The sequence below is a fragment of the Astyanax mexicanus genome, chromosome 1 (genome assembly GCF_023375975.1).
Source record: "Astyanax mexicanus isolate ESR-SI-001 chromosome 1, AstMex3_surface, whole genome shotgun sequence".
NCBI classification, from domain to species: Eukaryota; Metazoa; Chordata; class Actinopteri; order Characiformes; family Acestrorhamphidae; genus Astyanax; species Astyanax mexicanus.
In genome coordinates, this window is record NC_064408.1 from 133912501 (window position 1) to 133939192 (window position 26692).

Sequence of the window (26692 nt, forward strand, 5' to 3'; positions counted from 1 at the left end):
ACACACACACATTATACACACACACACACATTATACACACACACACATTATACACACATTATACACACACACACACACATTATACACACACACACATTATACACACATTATACACACACACACACATTATACACACATTATACACACACACATTATACACACACACACACATTATACACACATTATACACACACACACACATTATACACACACACACACATTATACACACATTATACACACACACACACACACACATTATACACACATTATACACACACACACACACACATTATACACACACACACACACACACACATTATACACACACACACATTATACACACACACACTATACACACACACACACACACACACACACATTATACACACACACACACATTATACACACATTATACACACACACTATACACACACACACATTATACACACACATATTATACACACACATATTATACACACACAAGCACATTATATATGAGTGAGTCGGTAATTTGTGAGTCAATTAGTGAGCAGTAATGAATGAGTGTAATGAGTCAGTCAGTGAGTCGGAGTCTGTGAGTGAGTCTGTGAGTGAGTCTGTGAGTGAGTCTGTGAGTGAGTCTGTGAGTGAGTCACAGAGTCAGTCAGCGAGTGAGTCAGTGAGTGAGTCAGTGAGTGAGTGAGTCAGTGAGTGAGTGAGTGAGTGAGTGAGTGAGTGAGTGAGTGAGTGAGTCAGTGAGTGAGTGAGTCAGTGAGTGAGTGAGTCACAGAGTCAGTCAGCGAGTGAGTCAGTGAGTGAGTCAGTGAGTGAGTGAGTCAGTGAGTGAGTGAGTGAGTCAGTGAGTGAGTGAGTCAGTGAGTGAGTGAGTCAGTGAGTGAGTGAGTGAGTCAGTGAGTGAGTGAGTGAGTCAGTGAGTGAGTGAGTGAGTGAGTCAGTGAGTGAGTGAGTGAGTGAGTGAGTGAGTGAGTCAGCGAGTGAGTGAGTCAGTGAGTGAGTGAGTGAGTCAGTGAGTGAGTGAGTGAGTCAGTGAGTGAGTGAGTGAGTGAGTGAGTGAGTCAGTGAGTGAGTGAGTCAGTGAGTGAGTGAGTGAGTGAGTGAGTGAGTGAGTGAGTGAGTGAGTCAGCGAGTGAGTGAGTCAGCGAGTGAGTGAGTCAGCGAGTGAGTGAGTCAGCGAGTGAGTGAGTGAGTGAGTGAGTCAGTGAGTCAGCGAGTGAGTGAGTCAGCGAGTGAGTGAGTCAGCGAGTGAGTCAGTCAGCGAATGAGTGAGTGAGCGAGTGAGCGAGTGAGTGAGTCAGTGAGTGAGTCAGTGAGTCAGTGAATCATACCTGTCTAGACTCTCCAGATCAGCCATGTTTATTTTCCACACCACCCCCCACACCTCGTCCCCCGGGCTGTGCTCGATCGTGGCCACGCCCCCTTGCCAGCGGTCACTCGCCAGCCCCTTATGATTCCCGAACACCAGCTTATAGTCCTGAACAGGAACCAGCAGAATATCCATATATATCATTATACTTATATATCATTTACAGTGTAATTATTATAGTGTAATCATATAGTGAGTAGTTAATTATAGTTATATATTACAGTGTTATTATCAGTGTATAGTATAGTTATATAGTGAATAGTGTGTGTTCGTGGTGGCCTGAGGGTGGCGCTGTGGGTGGAGGGTGGGTGGTACCTGGAGCCGGGCGATGCAGTGGACCCTGGCGGACGGGTTCTTCAGCTGCAGCCTCTCCTTCAGCAGGTTACTCCCGTAGGCGAAGTACAGGAAGGTGGTCTGGTTTTCCATGGCGGACGGAGCGTCTGCGGGGAGAGGGAGGGTCAGTGGGGTGACGGGCAGCGGGACGGTGGGCAGCGGGGTGACGGGGCATAGAACCAGCACACACACGACACAGCGGGACATGAGCACTGCAGTGTGTGACGGGAAAACACCTCCCACTCTTTTATACAGCAGCTGCTCACCCAACCATTCACATGCTAATCCTGCTAACACGCTATACCTGCTCACACACACACTATACTCTATACACTCAATATACACACACTATACATGCTCTATACACAAACACACTCTATACACACACACACACACACAATATACACACACTAAATATACACAAACTCTCTCTCTATATATATATATATATATATACACACTCCATATACACACACTCAATATACAAACACTATACACACACACATAAACTACACACACTCACACACCTTTCATTTCAGAAAGTTAGGACTCCCTCTAGTGGCTTCTGGAGTTTAATGCATTTACTGGCCACTTTATTAGAAACACTCAGTTAGTAGCAGCCCCTGTGTTCAGTGTCTGGATCAGAACCAGAACATCTAGCAGAACCCAAAACCCAGATACCAGCATAAACCTGCGAGTCTGAACAGGAGCACGTCCTGTGAGATCCTGAACAGTTCAGTACAGACAGATAAATAGAGAGAGAGAAAGAGAGGAAGAGAGGGATAGAGAGAGAAAGTGAGGGGGATACTCTAATCACTTACCCAGATCAGTCAAGAGGAAGAGTCCGATCATCAGCAGGGTTCTGCTGAAGCGGCAGAGTTTTCCTCCAGCCATCGTTCTCCAGATCAGACTGATCTCAACTGCAGAGAGCCGACTGCCCCGTCCCGAGCTTTAACAGCCCTACCCAACCCCCCCAACCCCCCTGTCCCGAGCTTTAACAGCCCTACCCACACTAAACCCGCTCCACCCCCACCACACTCCTGTCCCGTGCTTTAACACCCCTAGTGGCTTGTGAGTGGAGAGGGTGAACAGTTTTAAATACAAATCAGAGAGGACTTCAGGTGGACGTTGAACACCACTCAGCTGATCTAAAAGGCTCAACAGCAGCTGTAGGAAGTTCAGGATGTCTACAAAGATACTCTGCAACTTCTGCAAGTGGTAAAGACTGTGAGGAAGATCTTTAGGACTCCACTGCCCTCTCTGCAGAGTATCTACCACCAGAGAGTCCTCAGGAGAGCTGCCTCCATTCTCAAAGACTCTACCCACCCCCCCTGTTTACTCTTCTGCCTTCAGGCCAGAGGTACAGAAGTGTGAAATGCAAAACCACCAGGCTAAAGAACTGCTTCTTCCCCACTGCTACCAGACTCCTGAACCTACCTCAGAAATAACCTGCGCATTACTCTCTACACCATAGGTGGCCCACTGGCCCTGATGTGGCCCACAAGCATGAAACATCTGGCCCGTAAGGTTGTTTAAAATAAAATAGAAAGAACAAATAAAATCCCTCTCTGGCCAGATTTTGTGTACATTCCTCCCCTTGACTCTCTTTCACACTCAACGTGACTTTAGTTTCTGCCTGTTCTCGTCTTACTACTCTTTTCCAGACTCCCTTCCTCCCAAATCACTAGCTGGGGCAGCGGTAGTGTTTTTTGACCGCAAACCCCCCCAGCACATGTGGCCCACCATGTGATGACTTGAAAAATATCTGGCCCTTCAACACTTATTTAATATTTATATTTAGATAGTTTATTTCTTTCTTTATTGAATATTTTCTACTTTTATCTTTATACTTGGCGATGAGCAAAGAAAGAATTTCATTGTACGAGGAAAATAGTTTTTACTGTGCACATGACAATAAACTCTTTAAATCCTGAATCTATCCCCCACATTACCTCCGTGACTGTCCCAAGTTTTAACACCCCCCACCCCCCAAACACACACACATATTACATGACCCTCCTGTCCCGGGCTTTGCAGTGGGTGGGTAGGAGGTTTTTAGAGGTGATGTGGGAGCTGTGTATGTTTTAAAATAAGGGGAGGGAAGCTGGAGGTTCCTACGGTAGGACGTGGTGCAGAACCTGCAACATAGGGAACAGATAATCAGTCTGGGTGGACCTGGGCTGGTTGGGCCGCTGACGGGTCTTGGTGGGTCTCAGTGGGTGAGTGCAGTGCAGTGTAGCAGGTGATAATCGCTCTGTTGTTAGCGGATGTTTTGGGCAGCGGGAGTCTCATTCCATTGCCCCCCCCCCCACTCGCAGCCCCGACCCAAAACAACAGCATGTCAGAACCCGTTACAGTCTGACCCGCCTCTCCAGTCTGGACCCCCAGAGCCATGAGGAGCCGCAGCAGAACCAGTTTGAACTGGTCTGAGTGAGGGTGACCTGCTGGGAAGAGCCTTTGTCCTGAATTCCACATCTGTCCCATCAGAGTGATCCAGCACTGACTGGGGGGGGGGGGGTCTGAACATGTGTAAGTTGGGGGTAAGAGTGTCGGGGGGGGGGGGTGTAAGTTGTGGGTAAGAGTGTCGGGTGGGGGTGGCAGAATGTAAGTTGTGGGTAAGAGTGTTGGGTGGGGGGGTGTAAGTTGGGGGTAAGAGTGTCGGGTGGGGGGGTGTAAGTTGGGGGTAAGATGGTGGGGGGAGAATGTAAGTTGTGGGTAAGAGTGTTGGGTGGGGGGGTGCAAGTTGGGGGTAAGAGGGTGGGGGGGGAGAATGTAAGTTGTGGGTAAGAGTGTTGGGTGGGGGGGTGTAAGTTGGGGGTAAGAGTGTCGGGTGGTGGGGGGAGAATGTAAGTTGTGGGTAAGAGTGTTGGGTGGTGGGGGGGAGAATGTAAGTTGTGGGTAAGAGTGTTGGGTGGGGGGGTGTAAGTTGTGGGTAAGAGTGTTGGGTGGTGGGGGGGAGAATGTAAGTTGTGGGTAAGAGTGTTGGGTGGTGGGGGGGAATGTAAGTTGTGGGTAAGAGTGTTGGGTGGGGGGGAGAATGTAAGTTGTGGGTAAGAGTGTTGGGTGGGGGGGAGAATGTAAGTTGTGGGTAAGAGTGTTGGGTGGGGGGGTGTAAGTTGGGGGTAAGAGGGTGGGAGGGAGAATGTAAGTTGGGGGTAAGAGCGTCGGGCTGAGGTGGGGGGGGTTTACTGCCAGAACTCATAAACAGAACAGTTTGCAGGTGTTCTGTCGGCGGGACGTTCACAAACACCAGAACTGACGCAGTTAAACATCTGGTTGTCTTACTGTGAACCCCCCCCACCACCACCACCCACCCACACAACACACACACACACACACACACACACACACACACACACACCACCCTCAAAAGATCTGTGAGGTTCAGTGTGGTAATGTGGTGCTGCTGCTCTGGATGGTGTTCATGTTTTGGGTCGTGGTAGAATCTTTGCTCCTCTTTCTTCTTGAAGTGGTGCATTATGGATGTTGAGACGTGGTCATGGTTGATTGTCCTGCTGTAGAAGCTTCCCAGTAGAACAGATCTATCAATCTTCTGATTGAGTCTGATTGAACTGCAAACAGTAATGATATATCAGTAACACATAAAAATACTTATTTAAAGCTAATCAAATCAGCACTCAGTAGCCAAAAGGCAGCCAATCAAAACATATTTTTCTCAGTATCCAGAATGCTGGAAAATCTGCTGGACAAAAGCCAGTGCAAGACGAACTATTTAAGTAATAACATGTTAAAATTAATTTTTAATTTTTATATAAATTGCAGAGGCATATTTATTTATTTGTCTGATTTTCAGCTGTATGTTTATTTATTTGTTTTTTTGTGTATTGTTGCTGATTGTGCTGTAAGGCAGGTTTCAGTGGCAGTAAACTAGAGGATAATAAAGTGTTATCTCCTTACTGCTGTAAACATTCACCTGACTTACCTCAAACCAGCCAGTTAAAGCTTAGGCCCCGCCCCCAACAGAAGTTTCAGCATAACACTCTCAGTCTGGTTCACCCAGAGTGCAGAGAGCTGCCCGACCCTCTGCTCCCCCTCATACAGCCAGACGTCACACAGCAGAGAGTTCTGACCAGACGGTCCAGACGGTTCAGACGGTTCAGTCCAGGCTGTGGTTCCTCTCGACCCGACTGATGGAGAAGGAGAGCCGGCCGTCGTGGGATAATCCCATGCAGTTCATTCTGGCATGTGTTTCGTACGCCGTGGGTCTTGGGAATGTCTGGCGATTTCCGTATCTCTGTCAAATGCATGGAGGAGGTATGATACTCAATTAGTCAAATACTTAATTACTCAAATACTCAATTACTCAAATACTATAATTCTAGTTACACTTCAAGTGAATGAAGTAAGTGAATACTAGTGTATACTAGGGAATACTATTCATCTGAAGGTTTCGATGGTTCACCTGTTTGTCTGGAGTTAAGGTCTCTGCAGAATGAGAGCATGAGATTCTGATGTTGGATGATTAGTTCTAGTATTGCGACTCATTCCAAAGATTCTGGATGGAGCTCCAGAGAACCCATGGGGTTCTGGGGCACTTTATACCCCTGTAGCCCATGCTGGGCACTGGGAATGGTGCCCTCAGGGTCATGTGATTACATCTGCACCAGCGCATGCCGTTCTATTGGTCAGAGCATTTCTACAGAGATTATGCAAACTGCCCAGATACTTTCTATTTTACAAAAAATTTGGAAATGGGATACATATACACAGATCATTAACAGATCATTATTTGATTTTTATTAGATAATTAACAGATCATTATCAGATTATTATTAGATCATTAGTAGATCCTATGTATAAAAGAATGTTGGGTGTAATCAGATAGAAATGTATTCTGATCGCTGCATGTGAGATTATGTTGGTGTGAACTTTGGTGTGAGGTTTGATGGCAGGCATCCAGAGGTATGATATAAGTTATGATATGAGTTATGATAAGGGTAACACTAAAAAATACGTGGACCATCCGTACCATTAACACCACTTACCTAATACTGAGAAGGTTTCACTCCACCAGAAAAGTTTTGACCCGTTGAGGCCCGAAATCCACAAGTCCTCTAAATATGTTCTCTGGTATCCCCCTAACACTAACAGTAACACTACATCAGATCCTTCGAGTAGGGTTAGGTAGGGTTATGTAGAGTAGAGTGAGTTAGAGTGGAGGTGATGTAGGATGAGGTGGGTGTGATGGAGTAAGGTAGAGTAAGGGTGAGGTACAGTTTGGTAGGGTTATGTAGAATAGAGTGGGGTGAGGGAGAGTTAGAGTGAGGTGGAGTAAGGGTGAGGTAGAGTGAGGTGAGGGAGAGTTGGGTAATATACAGTAAAGTGAAGTATATAATAAGGGTCAGGTGGGATGTGGTAGAGTGGAAGTGAGGTAGTTGGGTAGGGTGATGTAGGGTAAGGTAGAGTAGGGTGAGGTGGAGTTTGGGTGAGGTATGGTCAGGTGAAGTGGTGTTGAGGTTTTTGCTTTATTTGTTTTTGATTACAAAGTTCACACAAACTCTTACTGCTTCCATTACTGGCGTGATATAGACATGGATATATTAGAGCTGTGTGGATGTATAAACTTTTTTATATTAATTTTAATGCTGTTTGATCAGTGGCAGGATGCTCCCCCTTATATTTGAGTCTTGGATCCTCCCAGTGTTTCTTCCTCCTGCAGCTCTGAGGAAGTTTTTCACTGAGGGTTCTGTATTTTATGTTCTGTGAAGCTGCTTTGTGCTTTCTGACAACAGTGGGGTGAGATAGGGTGAGGTAGAGCGGGGGTGAGGTAGGGTGCGGTAGAGTGGGGGTGAGGTAGAGCAGGGGTGAGGTAGAGGCGGGGGTGAGGTAGGGTGAGGTAGAGTGGGGTGTGAGGTAGAGCGGTGGTGAGGTAGGGTGAGGTAGAGCGGTGGTAAGGTAGGGTGAGGTAGAGGTGGGGGTGAGGTAGAGCGATGGTGAGGTAGAGTGATCTGTATTTGTGAGGATGCTTAAAGTGAATCTGAGTGAAAAATTATCTTGTTTTTCTGCTGGTTTAAAACTTGAGCTGAAAGATCCTGAAACTCTGACCCTGCTTTCAGTAATCTGATTAGTGACGAACGCAAACTTCCTGATTCCAGACCATAATAATCTGCTGCATGAAAACACCCACACTGGCCACTTTATTAGAAACACCTACCTACTGCTGGGTAGTTGTGAACACACACTGTTGTATGTGAGTGTGTGTTGTATGTGTGTGTTTGTTGTGTGTGTGTTGGGTGTGTGTGTGTTGGGGTGTGTGTTTGGTGTGTGTGTGTGTGTGTGTGTGTGTGTGTGTGTTTGGTGTGTGTGTGTTGGGTGTGTGTGTTTGGTGTGTGTGTGTTGGGTGTGTGTGTGTGTTGGGTGTGTGTGTGTGTTTGTGTGTGTGTGTGTTGTGTGTGTGTTGGGTGTGTGTGTGTTGGGGTGTGTGTGTGTGTGTGGGGGGGGTGATGGGGGGGTTTATAAGGTTGACTGCTCTCCATGTTTCTCAGTAATCTGAGCACGAACACAGCAGCCAATCATTAAACACCCTGCAGCTTTCAGCTCCAGACTCCACCCACTAATCCACTCTTCCATAAACAGGGTTCAGATTCATCCACAGAACCTAGTCTTTAACAGCCTTCCTACTTCCTGCAGTTTAGAGGAGATCATGCTGCTGGTTGTTGGTGTTTAGAGGAGATCATGCTGCTGATTGTTGGTGTTTAGAGGAGATCATGCTGCTGATTGTTGGTGTTTAGAGGAGATCATGCTGCTGATTGTTGGTGTTTAGAGGAGATCATGCTGCTGATTGTTGGTGTTTAGGGGAGATCGTGGCTGCTGATTGTTGGTGTTTAGAGGAGATCATGCTGCTGATCGTTGGTGTTTAGAGGAGATCATGCTGCTGGTTGTTGGTGTTTAGAGGAGATCATGCTGCTGATTGTTGGTGTTTAGAAGAGATCATGCTGCTGGTTGTTGGTGTTTAGAGGAGATCATGCTGCTGATTGTTGGTGTTTAGATCATGCTGCTGATTGTGGGTGTTTAGGGGAGATTGTGTCTGCTGATTGTTGGTGTTTAGAGGAGATCATGCTGCTGATTGTTGGTGTTTAGAGGAGATCATGCTGCTGATTGTTGGTGTTTAGGGGAGATCGTGGCTGCTGATTGTTGGTGTTTAGAGGAGATCATGCTGCTGATTGTTGGTGTTTAGAGGAGATCATGCTGCTGATTGTTGGTGTTTAGAGGAGATCATGCTGCTGATTGTTGGTGTTTAGAGGCGATCATGCTGCTGATTGTTGGTGTTTAGAGGAGATCATGCTGCTGATTGTGGGTGTTTAGGGGAGATTGTGTCTGCTGATTGTTGGTGTTTAGAGGAGATCGTGCTGCTGATTGTTGGTGTTTAGAGGAGATCATGCTGCTGATTGTTGGTGTTTAGAGGAGATCATGCTGCTGATTGTTGGTGTTTAGAGGAGATCATGCTGCTGATTGTTGGTGTTTAGAGGAGATCATGCTGCTGATTGTTGGTGTTTAGGGGAGATCGTGGCTGCTGATTGTTGGTGTTTAGAGGAGATCATGCTGCTGATTGTTGGTGTTTAGAGGAGATCATGCTGCTGATTGTTGGTGTTTAGAGGAGATCATGCTGCTGATTGTTGGTGTTTAGAGGAGATCATGCTGCTGATTGTTGGTGTTTAGAGGAGATCATGCTGCTGATTGTTGGTGTTTAGGGGAGATCGTGGCTGCTGATTGTTGGTGTTTAGAGGAGATCATGCTGCTGATTGTTGGTGTTTAGGGGAGATCATGGCTGCTGATTGTTGGTGTTTAGAGGAGATCATGCTGCTGATTGTTGGTGTTTAGAGGAGATCATGCTGCTGATTGTTGGTGTTTAGAGGAGATTGTGGCTGCTGATTGTTGGTGTTTAGAGGAGATTGTGGCTGCTGATTGTTGGTGTTTAGAGGAGATCATGCTGCTGATTGTTGGTGTTTAGAGGAGATCCTGCTGCTGATTGTTGGTGTTTAGGGGAGATCTTGCTGCTGATTGTTGGTGTTTAGAGGAGATCATGCTGCTGATTGTTGGTGTTTAGAAGAGATCATGCTGCTGATTGTTGGTGTTTAGAGGAGATCATGCTGCTGATTGTTGGTGTTTAGAAGAGATCATGCTGCTGATTGTTGGTGTTTAGAAGAGATCATGCTGCTGATTGTTGGTGTTTAGAGGAGATCATGCTGCTGATTGTTGGTGTTTAGGGGAGATCGTGGCTGCTGATTGTTGGTGTTTAGAGGAGATCATGCTGCTGATTGCTGGTGTTTAGAGGAGATCATGCTGCTGATTGTTGGTGTTTAGAGGAGATCATGCTGCTGATTGTTGGTGTTTAGAGGAGATCGTGGCTGCTGATTGTTGGTGTTTAGAGGAGATCATGCTGCTGATTGCTGGTGTTTAGAGGAGATCATGCTGCTGATTGTTGGTGTTTAGAGGAGATTATGCTGCTGATTGTTGGTGTTTAGGGGAGATCGTGGCTGCTGATTGTTGGTGTTTAGAGGAGATCATGCTGCTGATTGTTGGTGTTTAGAGGAGATCATGCTGCTGATTGTTGGTGTTTAGAGGAGATCATGCTGCTGATTGTTGGTGTTTAGGGGAGATTGTGTCTGCTGATTGTTGGTGTTTAGGGGAGATCATGCTGCTGATTGTTGGTGTTTAGAGGAGATCGTGCTGCTGATTGTTGGTGTTTAGAGGAGATCATGCTGCTGATTGTTGGTGTTTAGAGGAGATCATGCTGCTGATTGTTGGTGTTTAGAGGAGATCATGCTGCTGATTGTTGGTGTTTAGAGGAGATCATGCTGCTGATTGTTGGTGTTTAGAGGAGATCATGCTGCTGATTGTTGGTGTTTAGAGGAGATCATGCTGCTGATTGTTGGTGTTTAGAGGCGATCATGCTGCTGATTGTTGGTGTTTAGAGGAGATCATGCTGCTGATTGTGGGTGTTTAGGGGAGATTGTGTCTGCTGATTGTTGGTGTTTAGAGGAGATCATGCTGCTGATTGTTGGTGTTTAGAGGAGATCATGCTGCTGATTGTTGGTGTTTAGAGGAGATCATGCTGCTGATTGTTGGTGTTTAGAGGAGATCATGCTGCTGATTGTTGGTGTTTAGAGGAGATCATGCTGCTGATTGTTGGTGTTTAGGGGAGATCGTGGCTGCTGATTGTTGGTGTTTAGAGGAGATCATGCTGCTGATTGTTGGTGTTTAGAGGAGATCATGCTGCTGATTGTTGGTGTTTAGAGGAGATCATGCTGCTGATTGTTGGTGTTTAGAGGAGATCATGCTGCTGATTGTTGGTGTTTAGAGGAGATCATGCTGCTGATTGTTGGTGTTTAGAGGAGATCATGCTGCTGATTGTTGGTGTTTAGAGGAGATCATGCTGCTGATTGTTGGTGTTTAGGGGAGATCGTGGCTGCTGATTGTTGGTGTTTAGAGGAGATCATGCTGCTGATTGTTGGTGTTTAGGGGAGATCATGGCTGCTGATTGTTGGTGTTTAGAGGAGATCATGCTGCTGATTGTTGGTGTTTAGAGGAGATCATGCTGCTGATTGTTGGTGTTTAGAGGAGATTGTGGCTGCTGATTGTTGGTGTTTAGAGGAGATTGTGGCTGCTGATTGTTGGTGTTTAGAGGAGATCATGCTGCTGATTGTTGGTGTTTAGAGGAGATCCTGCTGCTGATTGTTGGTGTTTAGGGGAGATCTTGCTGCTGATTGTTGGTGTTTAGAGGAGATCATGCTGCTGATTGTTGGTGTTTAGAAGAGATCATGCTGCTGATTGTTGGTGTTTAGGGGAGATCATGCTGCTGATTGTTGGTGTTTAGAGGAGATCATGCTGCTGATTGTTGGTGTTTAGAAGAGATCATGCTGCTGATTGTTGGTGTTTAGAGGAGATCATGCTGCTGATTGTTGGTGTTTAGGGGAGATCGTGGCTGCTGATTGTTGGTGTTTAGAGGAGATCATGCTGCTGATTGCTGGTGTTTAGAGGAGATCATGCTGCTGATTGTTGGTGTTTAGAGGAGATCATGCTGCTGATTGTTGGTGTTTAGAGGAGATCGTGGCTGCTGATTGTTGGTGTTTAGAGGAGATCATGCTGCTGATTGCTGGTGTTTAGAGGAGATCATGCTGCTGATTGTTGGTGTTTAGAGGAGATTATGCTGCTGATTGTTGGTGTTTAGGGGAGATCGTGGCTGCTGATTGTTGGTGTTTAGAGGAGATCATGCTGCTGATTGTTGGTGTTTAGAGGAGATCATGCTGCTGATTGTTGGTGTTTAGAGGAGATCATGCTGCTGATTGTTGGTGTTTAGGGGAGATTGTGTCTGCTGATTGTTGGTGTTTAGGGGAGATCATGCTGCTGATTGTTGGTGTTTAGAGGAGATCGTGCTGCTGATTGTTGGTGTTTAGAGGAGATCATGCTGCTGATTGTTGGTGTTTAGCGGAGATCATGCTGCTGATTGTTGGTGTTTAGAGGAGATCATGCTGCTGATTGTTGGTGTTTAGAGGAGATCATGCTGCTGATTGTTGGTGTTTAGAGGAGATCGTGGCTGCTGATTGTGGGTGTTTAGAGGTGATCGTGGCTGCTGATTGTTGGTGTTTAGAGGAGATCATGCTGCTGATTGCTGGTGTTTAGAGGAGATCATGCTGCTGATTGTTGGTGTTTAGAGGAGATCATGCTGCTGATTGTTGGTGTTTAGAGGAGATCATGCTGCTGATTGTTGGTGTTTAGAGGAGATCATGCTGCTGATTGTTGGTGTTTAGAGGAGATCATGCTGCTGATTGTTGGTGTTTAGAGGAGATCATGCTGCTGATTGTTGGTGTTTAGAGGAGATTGTGGCTGCTGATTGTGGGTGTTTAGAGGTGATCGTGGCTGCTGATTGTTGGTGTTCAGAGGAGATCATGCTGCTGATTGCTGGTGTTTAGAGGAGATCATGCTGCTGATTGTTGGTGTTTAGAGGAGATCATGCTGCTGATTGTTGGTGTTTAGAGGAGATCATGCTGCTGATTGTTGGTGTTTAGAGGAGATCATGCTGCTGATTGTGGGTGTTTAGAGGTGATCGTGGCTGCTGATTGTTGGTGTTTAGAGGAGATCATGCTGCTGATTGTCGGTGTTTAGAGGAGATCATGGCTGCTAATTGTGGGGGTTTAGAGGAGATCATGCTGCTGATTGTTGGTGTTTAGAGGAGATCATGCTGCTGATTGTTAGTGTTTAGAGGAGATTGTGGCTGCTGATTGTTGGTGTTGAGAGGAGATCATGGCTGCTGATTGTTGGTGTTTAGGGGAGATCATGGCTGCTGATTGTTGGTGTTTAGGGGAGATCATGGCTGCTGATTGTTGGTGTTTAGGGGAGATCATGGCTGCTGATTGTTGGTGTTTAGAGGAGATCATGCTGCTGGTTGTTGGTGTTTAGAGGAGATCATGCTGCTGATTGTTGGTGTTTAGAGGAGATCATGCTGCTGATTGTTGGTGTTTAGGGGAGATCGTGGCTGCTGATTGTTGGTGTTTAGAGGAGATCATGCTGCTGATCGTTGGTGTTTAGAGGAGATCATGCTGCTGGTTGTTGGTGTTTAGAGGAGATCATGCTGCTGATTGTTGGTGTTTAGGGGAGATCGTGGCTGCTGATTGTTGGTGTTTAGAGGAGATCATGCTGCTGATTGTTGGTGTTTAGATCATGCTGCTGATTGTGGGTGTTTAGGGGAGATTGTGTCTGCTGATTGTTGGTGTTTAGAGGAGATCATGCTGCTGATTGTTGGTGTTTAGAGGAGATCATGCTGCTGATTGTTGGTGTTTAGGGGAGATCGTGGCTGCTGATTGTTGGTGTTTAGAGGAGATCATGCTGCTGATTGTTGGTGTTTAGAGGAGATCATGCTGCTGATTGTGGGTGTTTAGGGGAGATTGTGTCTGCTGATTGTTGGTGTTTAGAGGAGATCATGCTGCTGATTGTTGGTGTTTAGAGGAGATCATGCTGCTGATTGTTGGTGTTTAGAGGAGATCATGCTGCTGATTGTTGGTGTTTAGAGGAGATCATGCTGCTGATTGTTGGTGTTTAGAGGAGATCATGCTGCTGATTGTTGGTGTTTAGGGGAGATCGTGGCTGCTGATTGTTGGTGTTTAGAGGAGATCATGCTGCTGATTGTTGGTGTTTAGAGGAGATCATGCTGCTGATTGTTGGTGTTTAGGGGAGATCGTGGCTGCTGATTGTTGGTGTTTAGAGGAGATCATGCTGCTGATTGTTGGTGTTTAGGGGAGATCATGGCTGCTGATTGTTGGTGTTTAGAGGAGATCATGCTGCTGATTGTTGGTGTTTAGAGTAGATTGTGGCTGCTGATTGTTGGTGTTTAGAGGAGATTGTGGCTGCTGATTGTTGGTGTTTAGAGGAGATCATGCTGCTGATTGTTGGTGTTTAGAGGAGATCCTGCTGCTGATTGTTGGTGTTTAGGGGAGATCTTACTGCTGATTGTTGGTGTTTAGAGGAGATCATGCTGCTGATTGTTGGTGTTTAGAAGAGATCATGCTGCTGATTGTTGGTGTTTAGGGGAGATCATGCTGCTGATTGTTGGTGTTTAGAGGAGATCATGCTGCTGATTGTTGGTGTTTAGAAGAGATCATGCTGCTGATTGTTGGTGTTTAGAGGAGATCATGCTGCTGATTGTTGGTGTTTAGGGGAGATCGTGGCTGCTGATTGTTGGTGTTTAGAGGAGATCATGCTGCTGATTGCTGGTGTTTAGAGGAGATCATGCTGCTGATTGTTGGTGTTTAGAGGAGATCGTGGCTGCTGATTGTTGGTGTTTAGAGGAGATCATGCTGCTGATTGCTGGTGTTTAGAGGAGATCATGCTGCTGATTGTTGGTGTTTAGAGGAGATTATGCTGCTGATTGTTGGTGTTTAGGGGAGATCGTGGCTGCTGATTGTTGGTGTTTAGAGGAGATCATGCTGCTGATTGTTGGTGTTTAGAGGAGATCATGCTGCTGATTGTTGGTGTTTAGAGGAGATCATGCTGCTGATTGTTGGTGTTTAGGGGAGATTGTGTCTGCTGATTGTTGGTGTTTAGGGGAGATCATGCTGCTGATTGTTGGTGTTTAGAGGAGATCGTGCTGCTGATTGTTGGTGTTTAGAGGAGATCATGCTGCTGATTGTTGGTGTTTAGAGGAGATCATGCTGCTGATTGTTGGTGTTTAGAGGAGATCATGCTGCTGATTGTTGGTGTTTAGAGGAGATCATGCTGCTGATTGTTGGTGTTTAGAGGAGATCATGCTGCTGATTGTTGGTGTTTAGAGGAGATCGTGGCTGCTGATTGTGGGTGTTTAGAGGTGATCGTGGCTGCTGATTGTTGGTGTTTAGAGGAGATCATGCTGCTGATTGCTGGTGTTTAGAGGAGATCATGCTGCTGATTGTTGGTGTTTAGAGGAGATCGTGGCTGCTGATTGTGGGTGTTTAGAGGTGATCGTGGCTGCTGATTGTTGGTGTTCAGAGGAGATCATGCTGCTGATTGCTGGTGTTTAGAGGAGATCATGCTGCTGATTGTTGGTGTTTAGAGGAGATCATGCTGCTGATTGTTGGTGTTTAGAGGAGATCATGCTGCTGATTGTTGGTGTTTAGAGGAGATCATGCTGCTGATTGTGGGTGTTTAGAGGTGATCGTGGCTGCTGATTGTTGGTGTTTAGAGGAGATCATGCTGCTGATTGTCGGTGTTTAGAGGAGATCATGGCTGCTAATTGTGGGTGTTTAGAGGAGATCATGCTGCTGATTGTTGGTGTTTAGAGGAGATCATGCTGCTGATTGTTAGTGTTTAGAGGAGATTGTGGCTGCTGATTGTTGGTGTTGAGAGGAGATCATGGCTGCTGATTGTTGGTGTTTAGGGGAGATCATGGCTGCTGATTGTTGGTGTTTAGGGGAGATCATGGCTGCTGATTGTTGGTGTTTAGGGGAGATCATGGCTGCTGATTGTTGGTGTTTAGGGGAGATCATGGCTGCTGATTGTTGGTGTTTAGAGGAGATCATGCTGCTGATTGTTGGTGTTTAGAGGAGATCGTGGCTGCTGATTGTTGGTGTTTAGAGGAGATCATGTCTGCTGATTGTTGGTGTTTAGGGGAGATCATGGCTGCTGATTGTTGGTGTTTAGGGGAGATCATGGCTGCTGATTGTTGGTGTTTAGGGGAGATCATGCTGCTGATTGTTGGTGTTTAGAGGAGATCATGCTGCTGATTGTTGGTGTTTAGAGGAGATCATGCTGCTGATTGTTGGTGTTTAGAGGAGATCATGCTGCTGATTGTTGGTGTTTAGGGGAGATCGTGGCTGCTGATTGTTGGTGTTTAGAGGAGATCATGCTGCTGATTGTTGGTGTTTAGAGGAGATCATGCTGCTGATTGTTGGTGTTTAGGGGAGATCGTGGCTGCTGATTGTTGGTGTTTAGAGGAGATCATGCTGCTGATTGTTGGTGTTTAGGGGAGATCATGGCTGCTGATTGTTGGTGTTTAGAGGAGATCATGCTGCTGATTGTTGGTGTTTAGAGGAGATCATGCTGCTGATTGTTGGTGTTTAGAGTAGATTGTGGCTGCTGATTGTTGGTGTTTAGAGGAGATTGTGGCTGCTGATTGTTGGTGTTTAGAGGAGATCATGCTGCTGATTGTTGGTGTTTAGAGGAGATCCTGCTGCTGATTGTTGGTGTTTAGGGGAGATCTTGCTGCTGATTGTTGGTGTTTAGAGGAGATCATGCTGCTGATTGTTGGTGTTTAGAAGAGATCATGCTGCTGATTGTTGGTGTTTAGGGGAGATCATGCTGCTGATTGTTGGTGTTTAGAGGAGATCATGCTGCTGATTGTTGGTGTTTAGAAGAGATCATGCTGCTGATTGTTGGTGTTTAGAGGAGATCATGCTGCTGATTGTTGGTGTTTAGGGGAGATCGTGGCTGCTGATTGTTGGTGTTTAGAGGAGATCATGCTGCTGATTGCTGGTGTTTAGAGGAGATCATGCTGCTGATTGTTGGTGTTTAGAGGAGATCGTGGCTGCTGATTGTTGGTGTTTAGAGGAGATCATGCTGCTGATTGCTGGTGTTTAGAGGAGATCATGCTGCTGATTGTTGGTGTTTAGAGGAGATTATGCTGCTGATTGTTGGTGTTTAGGGGAGATCGTGGCTGCTGATTGTTGGTGTTTAGAGGAGATCATGCTGCTGATTGTTGGTGTTTAGAGGAGATCATGCTGCTGATTGTTGGTGTTTAGAGGAGATCATGCTGCTGATTGTTGGTGTTTAGGGGAGATTGTGTCTGCTGATTGTTGGTGTTTAGGGGAGATCATGCTGCTGATTGTTGGTGTTTAGAGGAGATCGTGCTGCTGATTGTTGGTGTTTAGAGGAGATCATGCTGCTGATTGTTGGTGTTTAGAGGAGATCATGCTGCTGATTGTTGGTGTTTAGAGGAGATCATGCTGCTGATTGTTGGTGTTTAGAGGAGATCATGCTGCTGATTGTTGGTGTTTAGAGGAGATCATGCTGCTGATTGTTGGTGTTTAGAGGAGATCGTGGCTGCTGATTGTGGGTGTTTAGAGGTGATCGTGGCTGCTGATTGTTGGTGTTTAGAGGAGATCATGCTGCTGATTGCTGGTGTTTAGAGGAGATCATGCTGCTGATTGTTGGTGTTTAGAGGAGATCGTGGCTGCTGATTGTGGGTGTTTAGAGGTGATCGTGGCTGCTGATTGTTGGTGTTCAGAGGAGATCATGCTGCTGATTGCTGGTGTTTAGAGGAGATCATGCTGCTGATTGTTGGTGTTTAGAGGAGATCATGCTGCTGATTGTTGGTGTTTAGAGGAGATCATGCTGCTGATTGTTGGTGTTTAGAGGAGATCATGCTGCTGATTGTGGGTGTTTAGAGGTGATCGTGGCTGCTGATTGTTGGTGTTTAGAGGAGATCATGCTGCTGATTGTCGGTGTTTAGAGGAGATCATGGCTGCTAATTGTGGGTGTTTAGAGGAGATCATGCTGCTGATTGTTGGTGTTTAGAGGAGATCATGCTGCTGATTGTTAGTGTTTAGAGGAGATCATGTCTGCTGATTGTTGGTGTTTAGGGGAGATCATGGCTGCTGATTGTTGGTGTTTAGGGGAGATCATGGCTGCTGATTGTTGGTGTTTAGGGGAGATCATGGCTGCTGATTGTTGGTGTTTAGAGGAGATCATGCTGCTGATTGTTGGTGTTTAGAGGAGATTGTGGCTGCTGATTGTTGATGTTTAGAGGTGATCGTGGCTGCTGATTGTTGGTGTTTAGAGGAGATCATGCTGCTGATTGTTGGTGTTTAGGGGAGATCATGCTGCTGATTGTTGGTGTTTAGAGGAGATCATGCTGCTGATTGTTGGTGTTTAGAGGAGATCATGCTGCTGATTGTTGGTTTTTAGAGGAGATCATGCTGCTGATTGTTGGTGTTTAGAGGAGATTGTGGCTGCTGATTGTTGGTGTTTAGAGGAGATCATGCTGCTGATTGTTGGTTTTTAGAGGAGATCATGCTGCTGATTGTTGGTGTTTAGAGGAGATCATGGCTGCTGATTGTTGGTGTTTAGAGGAGATCATGGCTGCTGATTGTTGATGTTTAGAGGAGATTGTGGCTGCTGATTGTTGGTGTTTAGAGGAGATCATGCTGCTGATTGTTGGTTTTTAGAGGAGATCCGGCTGCTGATTGTTGGTGTTTAGAGGAGATAATGTTGCTGATTGTTGGTGTTTAGGGGAGATCCTTCTGCTGATTGTTACTGTTTAGAGGAGATCATGCTGCTGATTGTTGGTGTTTAGAGGAGATCATGCTGCTGATTGTTGGTTTTTAGAGGAGATCCGGCTGCTGATTGTTGGTGTTTAGAGGAGATAATGTTGCTGATTGTTGGTGTTTAGGGGAGATCCTTCTGCTGATTGTTACTGTTTAGAGGAGATCATGCTGCTGATTGTTGGTGTTTAGAGGAGATCATGCTGCTGATTGTTTGTGTTTAGAGGAGATCATGCTGCTGATTGTTGGTGTTTAGAGGAGTATAGACTTTTAAATCCAATCAAATCTAGTTTATTGCCACATCAACACAAATATACATAAAGACACATTCACGCAATAAGATTTCCTCTGTGAAATAACCCCTCCCACTCTGGGATTAAGGGTGACACAGAGATAAATGAAGATATCGATTAGCTATCATTATAAGTTAATGAGTATCGGGGTGGTTGGCTGCTGTGTTTTTGACTGTTTTCTCATGTCTCATCTAAAGGGGGCTTCATGATCCCCTACCTGGTCATGCTGGTTCTGGAGGGCATCCCCCTTTTCTGCATGGAGTTGGCTATTGGACAGAAGATGCGCTTGGGCAGCATCGGAGCCTGGAGCGCCATCAGCCCGTACCTGGGCGGAGTAGGTGGGTGTAGTTCTGGAGGATGCATACTGTGGATTAAACCCACACTGGAATCTTTGTCCATAATAAATACAGCACCAGAATTAGTAATGTCACATTACTGTGGGGTGTAAGGTGACAAAAGATTCAAGGGGTATGAATACTTTTTCAAGCCACTGTATCATGGAGAGTGTAATGGAGAGTGTATTGGGGAGTAATAGAGCTAGTAGTGTTTTAGAATGTATTGGAGCGTGTAATGGAGTGTTTAAAATAGTTTGTAATAGAGTGTGTAATAGAGTGTAATGGAGTGTGTAATGAAGTAAAATAGAGTGTAATAGCATGTGTTAAAGTGTGATATAGTGTAACAGAGTGTGATGGAGTGTGCTGGAGTGTGATGAAGTGTAATGGAGTGTAATAGAGAGTTTATGGAAGTGTGATGGAATGTAATGGTGTGTGTTGGAGTGTAATAAAGAGTGTTATGGAGTGTAATAGAGAGTGTAATAGAGAGTGTAATAGAGAGTGTAATGGAGAGTTTATTGGAGTGTAATAGAGAGTGTAATAGAAAATATATTGGAGTGTGTTGGAGTGTAATAGAGAGTGTAATAGAAAGTATATTGGAGTGTGTTGGAGTGTAATAAAGAGTGTTATAGAGTTTAATAGAGAGTGTAATAGAGAGAGTAATAGAGAGTGTAATAGAGAGCGTAATGGAGAGTTTATTGGAGTGTAATAGAGAGTGTAATAGAAAATATATTGGAATATATTCGAGTGTAATAGAGTGTAATAGAGAGTATATTGGAGTGTAATACAGTGTAATAGAATGTAATAGAGAGTGTAATGGAGAGTTTATTGGAGTGTAATAGAGAGTGTAATAGAAAATATATTGGAGTATACTGGAGTGTAATAGAGTGTAATAGAGAGTATATTGGAGTGTGTTGGAGGGTAACAGAGAGTGTAATAGAGAGTATACTGGAGTGTAATAGAGTGTAATAGAGAGTATATTGGAGTGTGCTGGAGGGTAACAGAGAGTGTAATAGAGTGTAATAGAGTGTAATAGAGAGTATATTGGAGTGTGTTGGAGGGTAACAGAGAGTGTAATAGAGAGTATACTGGAGTGTAATAGAGTGTAATAGAGAGTATATTGGAGTGTGCTGGAGGGTAACAGAGAGTGTAATAGAGTGTAATAGAGAGTATATTGGAGTGTGCTGGAGGGTAACAGAGAGTGTAATAGAGAGTATATTGGAGTGTAATAGAGTGTAATAGAGTGTCTGGCTCTCTCGCAGGTATGGCCAGTGTGGTGACCTCGCTGTACCTGTGTCTGTATTATAACGTGATCAACGCCTGGAGCTTCTGGTATCTCTTCCACTCGTTCCAGGTCAGAGTTCCAGAACGTGCCGAGTAGAATTTATTTATATATTTTTTGAATATATCTGAATGTATGTAGAACACTGTTCCTGTGGGTCTGTTTACAGGCGGTGTTGCCGTGGTCACAGTGTCCGGTAAACACTAACCGGACGGCGTTTGTGGAGGAGTGTGAGGTCGCATCTCCGACACAGTATTTCTTCTTCCGTCAAACGCTGAACATCTCGCCGTCCATCCAGCAGAGCGGCGGCGTCCACGTGGGCCAGGCGCTCTGCCTGCTGTTAGCCTGGATCATCGTTTACCTGTTTATCGTCAGAGGAGTCAAATCCACTGGAAAGGTGCAGCAACCGTTCATCACTTCTGTTCAGATTACCTGTTAGCATTAGCATTAGCATTATAATGGTGGAATCTTGTCTCACTCCCCCACATCTCACTCCCCCACATCTCACTCCCCCACATCTCACTCCCCCACAACCCACTCCTCCACATCTCACCCCCCACATCTCACTCCTCCACATCTCACTCCCCCACATCTAACTCCCCCACATCTAACTCCCCCACATCTCACTCCCCCACATCCCACTCCCCCACATCTCACTCCCCCACATCTCACTCCTCCACATCTCACTCCCCCACATCTCACTCCCCCACATCTCACTCCCCCACATCTAACTCCCCCACATCTCACTCCCCCACATCCCACTCCCCCACATCTCACTCCCCCACATCTAACTCCCCCACATCTCACTCCTCCACATCTTACCCCCCACATCTCACTCCCCCACATCTCACTCCCCCACATCTCACTCCTCCACATCTTACCCCCCACATCTCACTCCCCCACATCTCACTCCCCCACATCTAACTCCCCCACATCTCACTCCCCCACATCCCACTCCCCCACATCTCACTCCCCCACATCTCACTCCCCCACATCTCACTCCTCCACATCTTACCCCCCACATCTCACTCCTCCACATCTCACTCCCCCACATCTAACTCCCCCACATCTAACTCCCCCACATCTCACTCCCCCACATCCCACTCCCCCACATCTCACTCCCCCACATCTCACTCCTCCACATCTCACTCCCCCACATCTCACTCCCCCACATCTAACTCCCCCACATCTCACTCCCCCACATCCCACTCCCCCACATCTCACTCCCCCACATCTAACTCCCCCACAACCCACTCCTCCACATCTCACCCCCCCCACATCTCACTCCTCCACATCTCACTCCCCCACATCTAACTCCCCCACATCTCACTCCCCCACATCTAACTCCGCCACATCTCACTCCCCCACATCTAACCCCCCCACATCCCACTCCCCCACATCTCACTCCCCCACATCTAACCCCCCCACATCCCACTCCCCCACATCTAACTCCCCCACATCTCACTCCCCCACATCCCACTCCCCCACATCTCACTCCCCCACATCTAACTCCCCCACAACCCACTACTCCACATCTCACCCCCCACATCGCACTCCTCCACATCTCACTCCCCCACATCTAACTCCCCCACATCTCACTCCCCCACATCTAACTCCGCCACATCTCACTCCCCCACATCTCACTCCTCCACATCTAACCCCCCCACATCCCACTCCCCCACATCTCACTCCTCCACATCTCACTCCCCCACATCCCACTCCCCCACATCTCCACTCCCCCACATCCCACTCCCCCACATCTCACTCCCCCACATCCCACTCCCCCACGTCTCACTCCCCCACATCTCACTCCCCCACATCCCACTCCTCCACATCTCACTCCCCACATCTCACTCCCCCACATCTCACTCCCCCACATCCCACTCCTCCACATCTCACTCCTCCACATCTCACTCCCTCCACATCTCACCCCCCACATCTCACTCCTCCACATCTCACTCCCCCACATCTCCACTCCCCCACATCCCACTCCCCCACATCTCACTCCCCCACAACCCACTCCTCCACTGATGGAGTGTGCTGGAGTGTGATGAAGTGTAATGGAGTGTAATAGAGAGTTTATGGAAGTGTGATGGAATGTAATGGTGTGTGTTGGAGTGTAATAAAGAGTGTTATGGAGTGTAATAGAGAGTGTAATAGAGAGTGTAATAGAGAGTGTAATGGAGAGTTTATTGGAGTGTAATAGAGAGTGTAATAGAAAATATATTGGAGTGTGTTGGAGTGTAATAGAGAGTGTAATAGAAAGTATATTGGAGTGTGTTGGAGTGTAATAAAGAGTGTTATAGAGTTTAATAGAGAGTGTAATAGAGAGAGTAATAGAGAGTGTAATAGAGAGCGTAATGGAGAGTTTATTGGAGTGTAATAGAGAGTGTAATAGAAAATATATTGGAATATATTCGAGTGTAATAGAGTGTAATCTATCTAACCCCCCCACATCCCACTCCCCCACATCTCACTCCTCCACATCTCACTCCCCCACATCCCACTCCCCCACATCTCCACTCCCCCACATCCCACTCCCCCACATCTCACTCCCCCACATCCCACTCCCCCACGTCTCACTCCCCCACATCTCACTCCCCCACATCCCACTCCTCCACATCTCACTCCCCACATCTCACTCCCCCACATCTCACTCCCCCACATCCCACTCCTCCACATCTCACTCCTCCACATCTCACTCCCTCCACATCTCACCCCCCACATCTCACTCCTCCACATCTCACTCCCCCACATCTAACTCCCCCACATCTCCACTCCCCCACATCCCACTCCCCCACATCTCACTCCCCCACAACCCACTCCTCCACATCTCACTCCTCCACATCTCACTCCCACACATCCCACTCCCCCACATCTCACTCCTCCACATCTCACTCCCCCACATCTAACTCCCCCACATCTCACTCCCCCACATCCCACTCCCCCACATCTCACTCCCGCACATCTCACTCCCCCACATCTAACTCCGCCACATCTCACTCCCCCACATCTCACTCCTCCACATCTCACTCCCCCACATCCCACTCCCCCGCATCTCACTCCTCCACATCTCACTCCCCGACATCTAACTCCCCCACATCTCCACTCCCCCACATCCCACTCCCCCACATCTCACTCCCCCACATCCCACTCCCCCACATCTCACTCCCCCACATCCCACTCCTCCACATCTCACTCCCCACATCTCACTCCCCCACAACCCACTCCCCCACATCTCACTCCCCCACATCCCACTCCCCCACATCTCACTCCCCCACATCCCACTCCCCCACATCTAACTCCCCCACAACCCACTCCTCCACATCTCACTCCTCCACATCTCACTCCCCCACATCCCACTCCCCCACATCTCACTCCTCCACATCTCACTCCCCCACATCCCACTCCCCCACATCTCACTCCTCCACATCTCACTCCCCACATCTCACTCCCCCACATCTAACTCCCCCACATCTCCACTCCCCCACATCCCACTCCCCCACATCTCACTCCCCCACAACCCACTCCTCCACGTCTCACTCCTCCACATCTCACTCCCCCACATCCCACTCCCCCACATCTCACTCCTCCACATCTCACTCCCCCACATCTAACTCCCCCACATCTCACTCCCCCACATCCCACTCCCCCACATCTCACTCCCGCACATCTCACTCCCCCACATCTAACTCCGCCACATCTCACTCCCCCACATCTCACTCCTCCACATCTCACTCCCCCACATCCCACTCCCCCGCATCTCACTCCTCCACATCTCACTCCCCCACATCTAACTCCCCCACATCTCCACTCCCCCACATCCCACTCCCCCACATCTCACTCCCCCACATCCCACTCCCCCACATCTCACTCCCCCACATCCCACTCCTCCACATCTCACTCCCCCACAACCCACTCCCCCACATCTCACTCCCCCACATCCCACTCCCCCACATCTCACTCCCCCACATCCCACTCCTCCACATCCCACTCCCCCACATCTCACTCCCCCACATCTCACTCCCCCACATCCCACTCCCCCACATCTCACTCCCGCACATCTCACTCCCCCACATCTCACTCCCCCACATCCCACTCCCCCGCATCTCACTCCTCCACATCTCACTCCCCGACATCTAACTCCCCCACATCTCCACTCCCCCACATCCCACTCCCCCACATCTCACTCCCCCACATCCCACTCCCCCACATCTCACTCCCCCACATCCCACTCCTCCACATCTCACTCCCCACATCTCACTCCCCCACAACCCACTCCCCCACATCTCACTCCCCCACATCCCACTCCCCCACATCTCACTCCCCCACATCCCACTCCCCCACATCTAACTCCCCCACAACCCACTCCTCCACATCTCACTCCTCCACATCTCACTCCCCCACATCCCACTCCCCCACATCTCACTCCTCCACATCTCACTCCCCCACATCCCACTCCCCCACATCTCACTCCTCCACATCTCACTCCCCACATCTCACTCCCCCACATCTAACTCCCCCACATCTCCACTCCCCCACATCCCACTCCCCCACATCTCACTCCCCCACAACCCACTCCTCCACGTCTCACTCCTCCACATCTCACTCCCCCACATCCCACTCCCCCACATCTCACTCCTCCACATCTCACTCCCCCACATCTAACTCCCCCACATCTCACTCCCCCACATCCCACTCCCCCACATCTCACTCCCGCACATCTCACTCCCCCACATCTAACTCCGCCACATCTCACTCCCCCACATCTCACTCCTCCACATCTCACTCCCCCACATCCCACTCCCCCGCATCTCACTCCTCCACATCTCACTCCCCCACATCTAACTCCCCCACATCTCCACTCCCCCACATCCCACTCCCCCACATCTCACTCCCCCACATCCCACTCCCCCACATCTCACTCCCCCACATCCCACTCCTCCACATCTCACTCCCCCACAACCCACTCCCCCACATCTCACTCCCCCACATCCCACTCCCCCACATCTCACTCCCCCACATCCCACTCCTCCACATCCCACTCCCCCACATCTCACTCCCCCACATCTCACTCCCCCACAACCCACTCCCCCACATCTCACTCCCCCACATCCCACTCCCCCACATCTCACTCATCCACAGCCCACTCCCCACATCTCACTCATCCACATCTCACTCATCCACATCTCACTCATCCACATCCCACTCCCCCACATCTCACTCCCCCACATCCCACTCCCCCACATCTCACTCCCCCACATCTCACTCCTCCACATCTTACTCATCCACATCTTACTCATCCACATCTAACTCCCCCACATCCCACTCCCCCACATCTCACTCCCCCACATCTCACTCCTCCACATCTTACTCATCCACATCTAACTCCCCCACATCTCACTCCCCCACATCTCAAACCTCCACATCCCACTCCCCCACATCCCACTCCCCCACATCTCACTCCCCCACATCTCACTCCTCCACATCTCACTCCCCCACATCTCACTACCCCACATCTCAGTTCCCCACATCTCACACCTCCACATCTCACTCCCCTACATCTCACTCCTCCACATCTCACTCCTCCACATCTCACTCCCCCACATCTCACTCCCCCACATCTCACTCCCCTACATCTCACTCCTCCACATCTCACTCCCCCAAGTCACACTCCCCCACATCTCACTACCCCACATCTTACTCCCCTACATCTCACTTCTCCACATCTCACTCCCCCACATCTCCACTCCCCCACATCCCACTCCCCCACATCTCACTCCCAGACATCCCACTCCCCCACATCTCACTCCCCCACATCTCACTCCCCCACATCTCACTCCCCCACATCCCACTCCTCCACATCTCACTCCCCACATCTCACTCCCCCACAACCCACTCCCCCACATCTCACTCCCCCACACCCCACTCCCCCACATCTCACTCCCCCACATCTCACTCCCCCACATCTAACTCCCCCACAACCCACTCCTCCACATCTCACTCCTCCACATCTCACTCCCCCACATCTCACTCCTCCACATCTCACTCCCCCACATCTCACTCATCCACATCTCACCCCCCCACATCCCACTCCCCCACATCCCACTCCCCCACATCTCACTCCCCCACATCTCACTCCCCCACATCTCACTCATCCACATCTCACTCCCCCACATCCCACTCCCCCACATCCCACTCCCCCACAACCCACTCCCCCACATCTCACTCCTCCGCATCTCACTCCCCCACATCCCACTCCCCCACATCCCACTCCCCCACATCTCACTCCCCCACATCTCACTCCCCCACATCCCACTCCCCCACAACCCACTCC

The 26692-nt window shown here is 48.2% G+C and overlaps 2 protein-coding genes across 12 annotated transcripts in view; one reads left to right on the plus strand and one right to left on the minus strand.

The window, feature by feature from the left end:
- The window catches only part of ggctb (gamma-glutamylcyclotransferase b), a 15983-nt gene extending 13339 nt beyond the window's left edge, over positions 1 to 2644 (minus strand). The window contains exons 1-3 of the mRNA XM_022685716.2: positions 2519 to 2644; positions 1680 to 1804; positions 1327 to 1472 (exon numbers count right to left, since the gene is read on the minus strand). Coding sequence (XP_022541437.1) covers positions 1327 to 1472; positions 1680 to 1804; positions 2519 to 2591 — 344 coding nt within the window. The 5' untranslated portion in view covers positions 2592 to 2644. The remainder of the gene's footprint in view (positions 1 to 1326; positions 1473 to 1679; positions 1805 to 2518) is intronic.
- Positions 2645 to 5787: 3143 nt separating this feature from the next.
- LOC125781342 (sodium- and chloride-dependent transporter XTRP3-like) overlaps positions 5788 to 26692 on the plus strand; it is a 33981-nt gene continuing 13076 nt past the window's right edge. For 10 of the 11 annotated variants that reach the window (XR_007424578.1, XR_007424571.1, XR_007424568.1 and 7 more), the window contains exons 1-4: positions 5813 to 5972; positions 18939 to 19079; positions 20336 to 20427; positions 20525 to 20752. Coding sequence is in view for 2 of the 11 variants with exons in the window: in XM_049465189.1 (XP_049321146.1) it covers positions 5849 to 5972; positions 18939 to 19079; positions 20336 to 20427; positions 20525 to 20752 (585 nt within the window). In the remaining 9 variants the exon portion in view is untranslated. Of the gene's footprint in view, positions 5973 to 18938; positions 19080 to 20335; positions 20428 to 20524; positions 20753 to 26692 lie in introns of all 11 variants that reach the window. The other variant, XM_049465190.1, reaches the window with a different exon arrangement.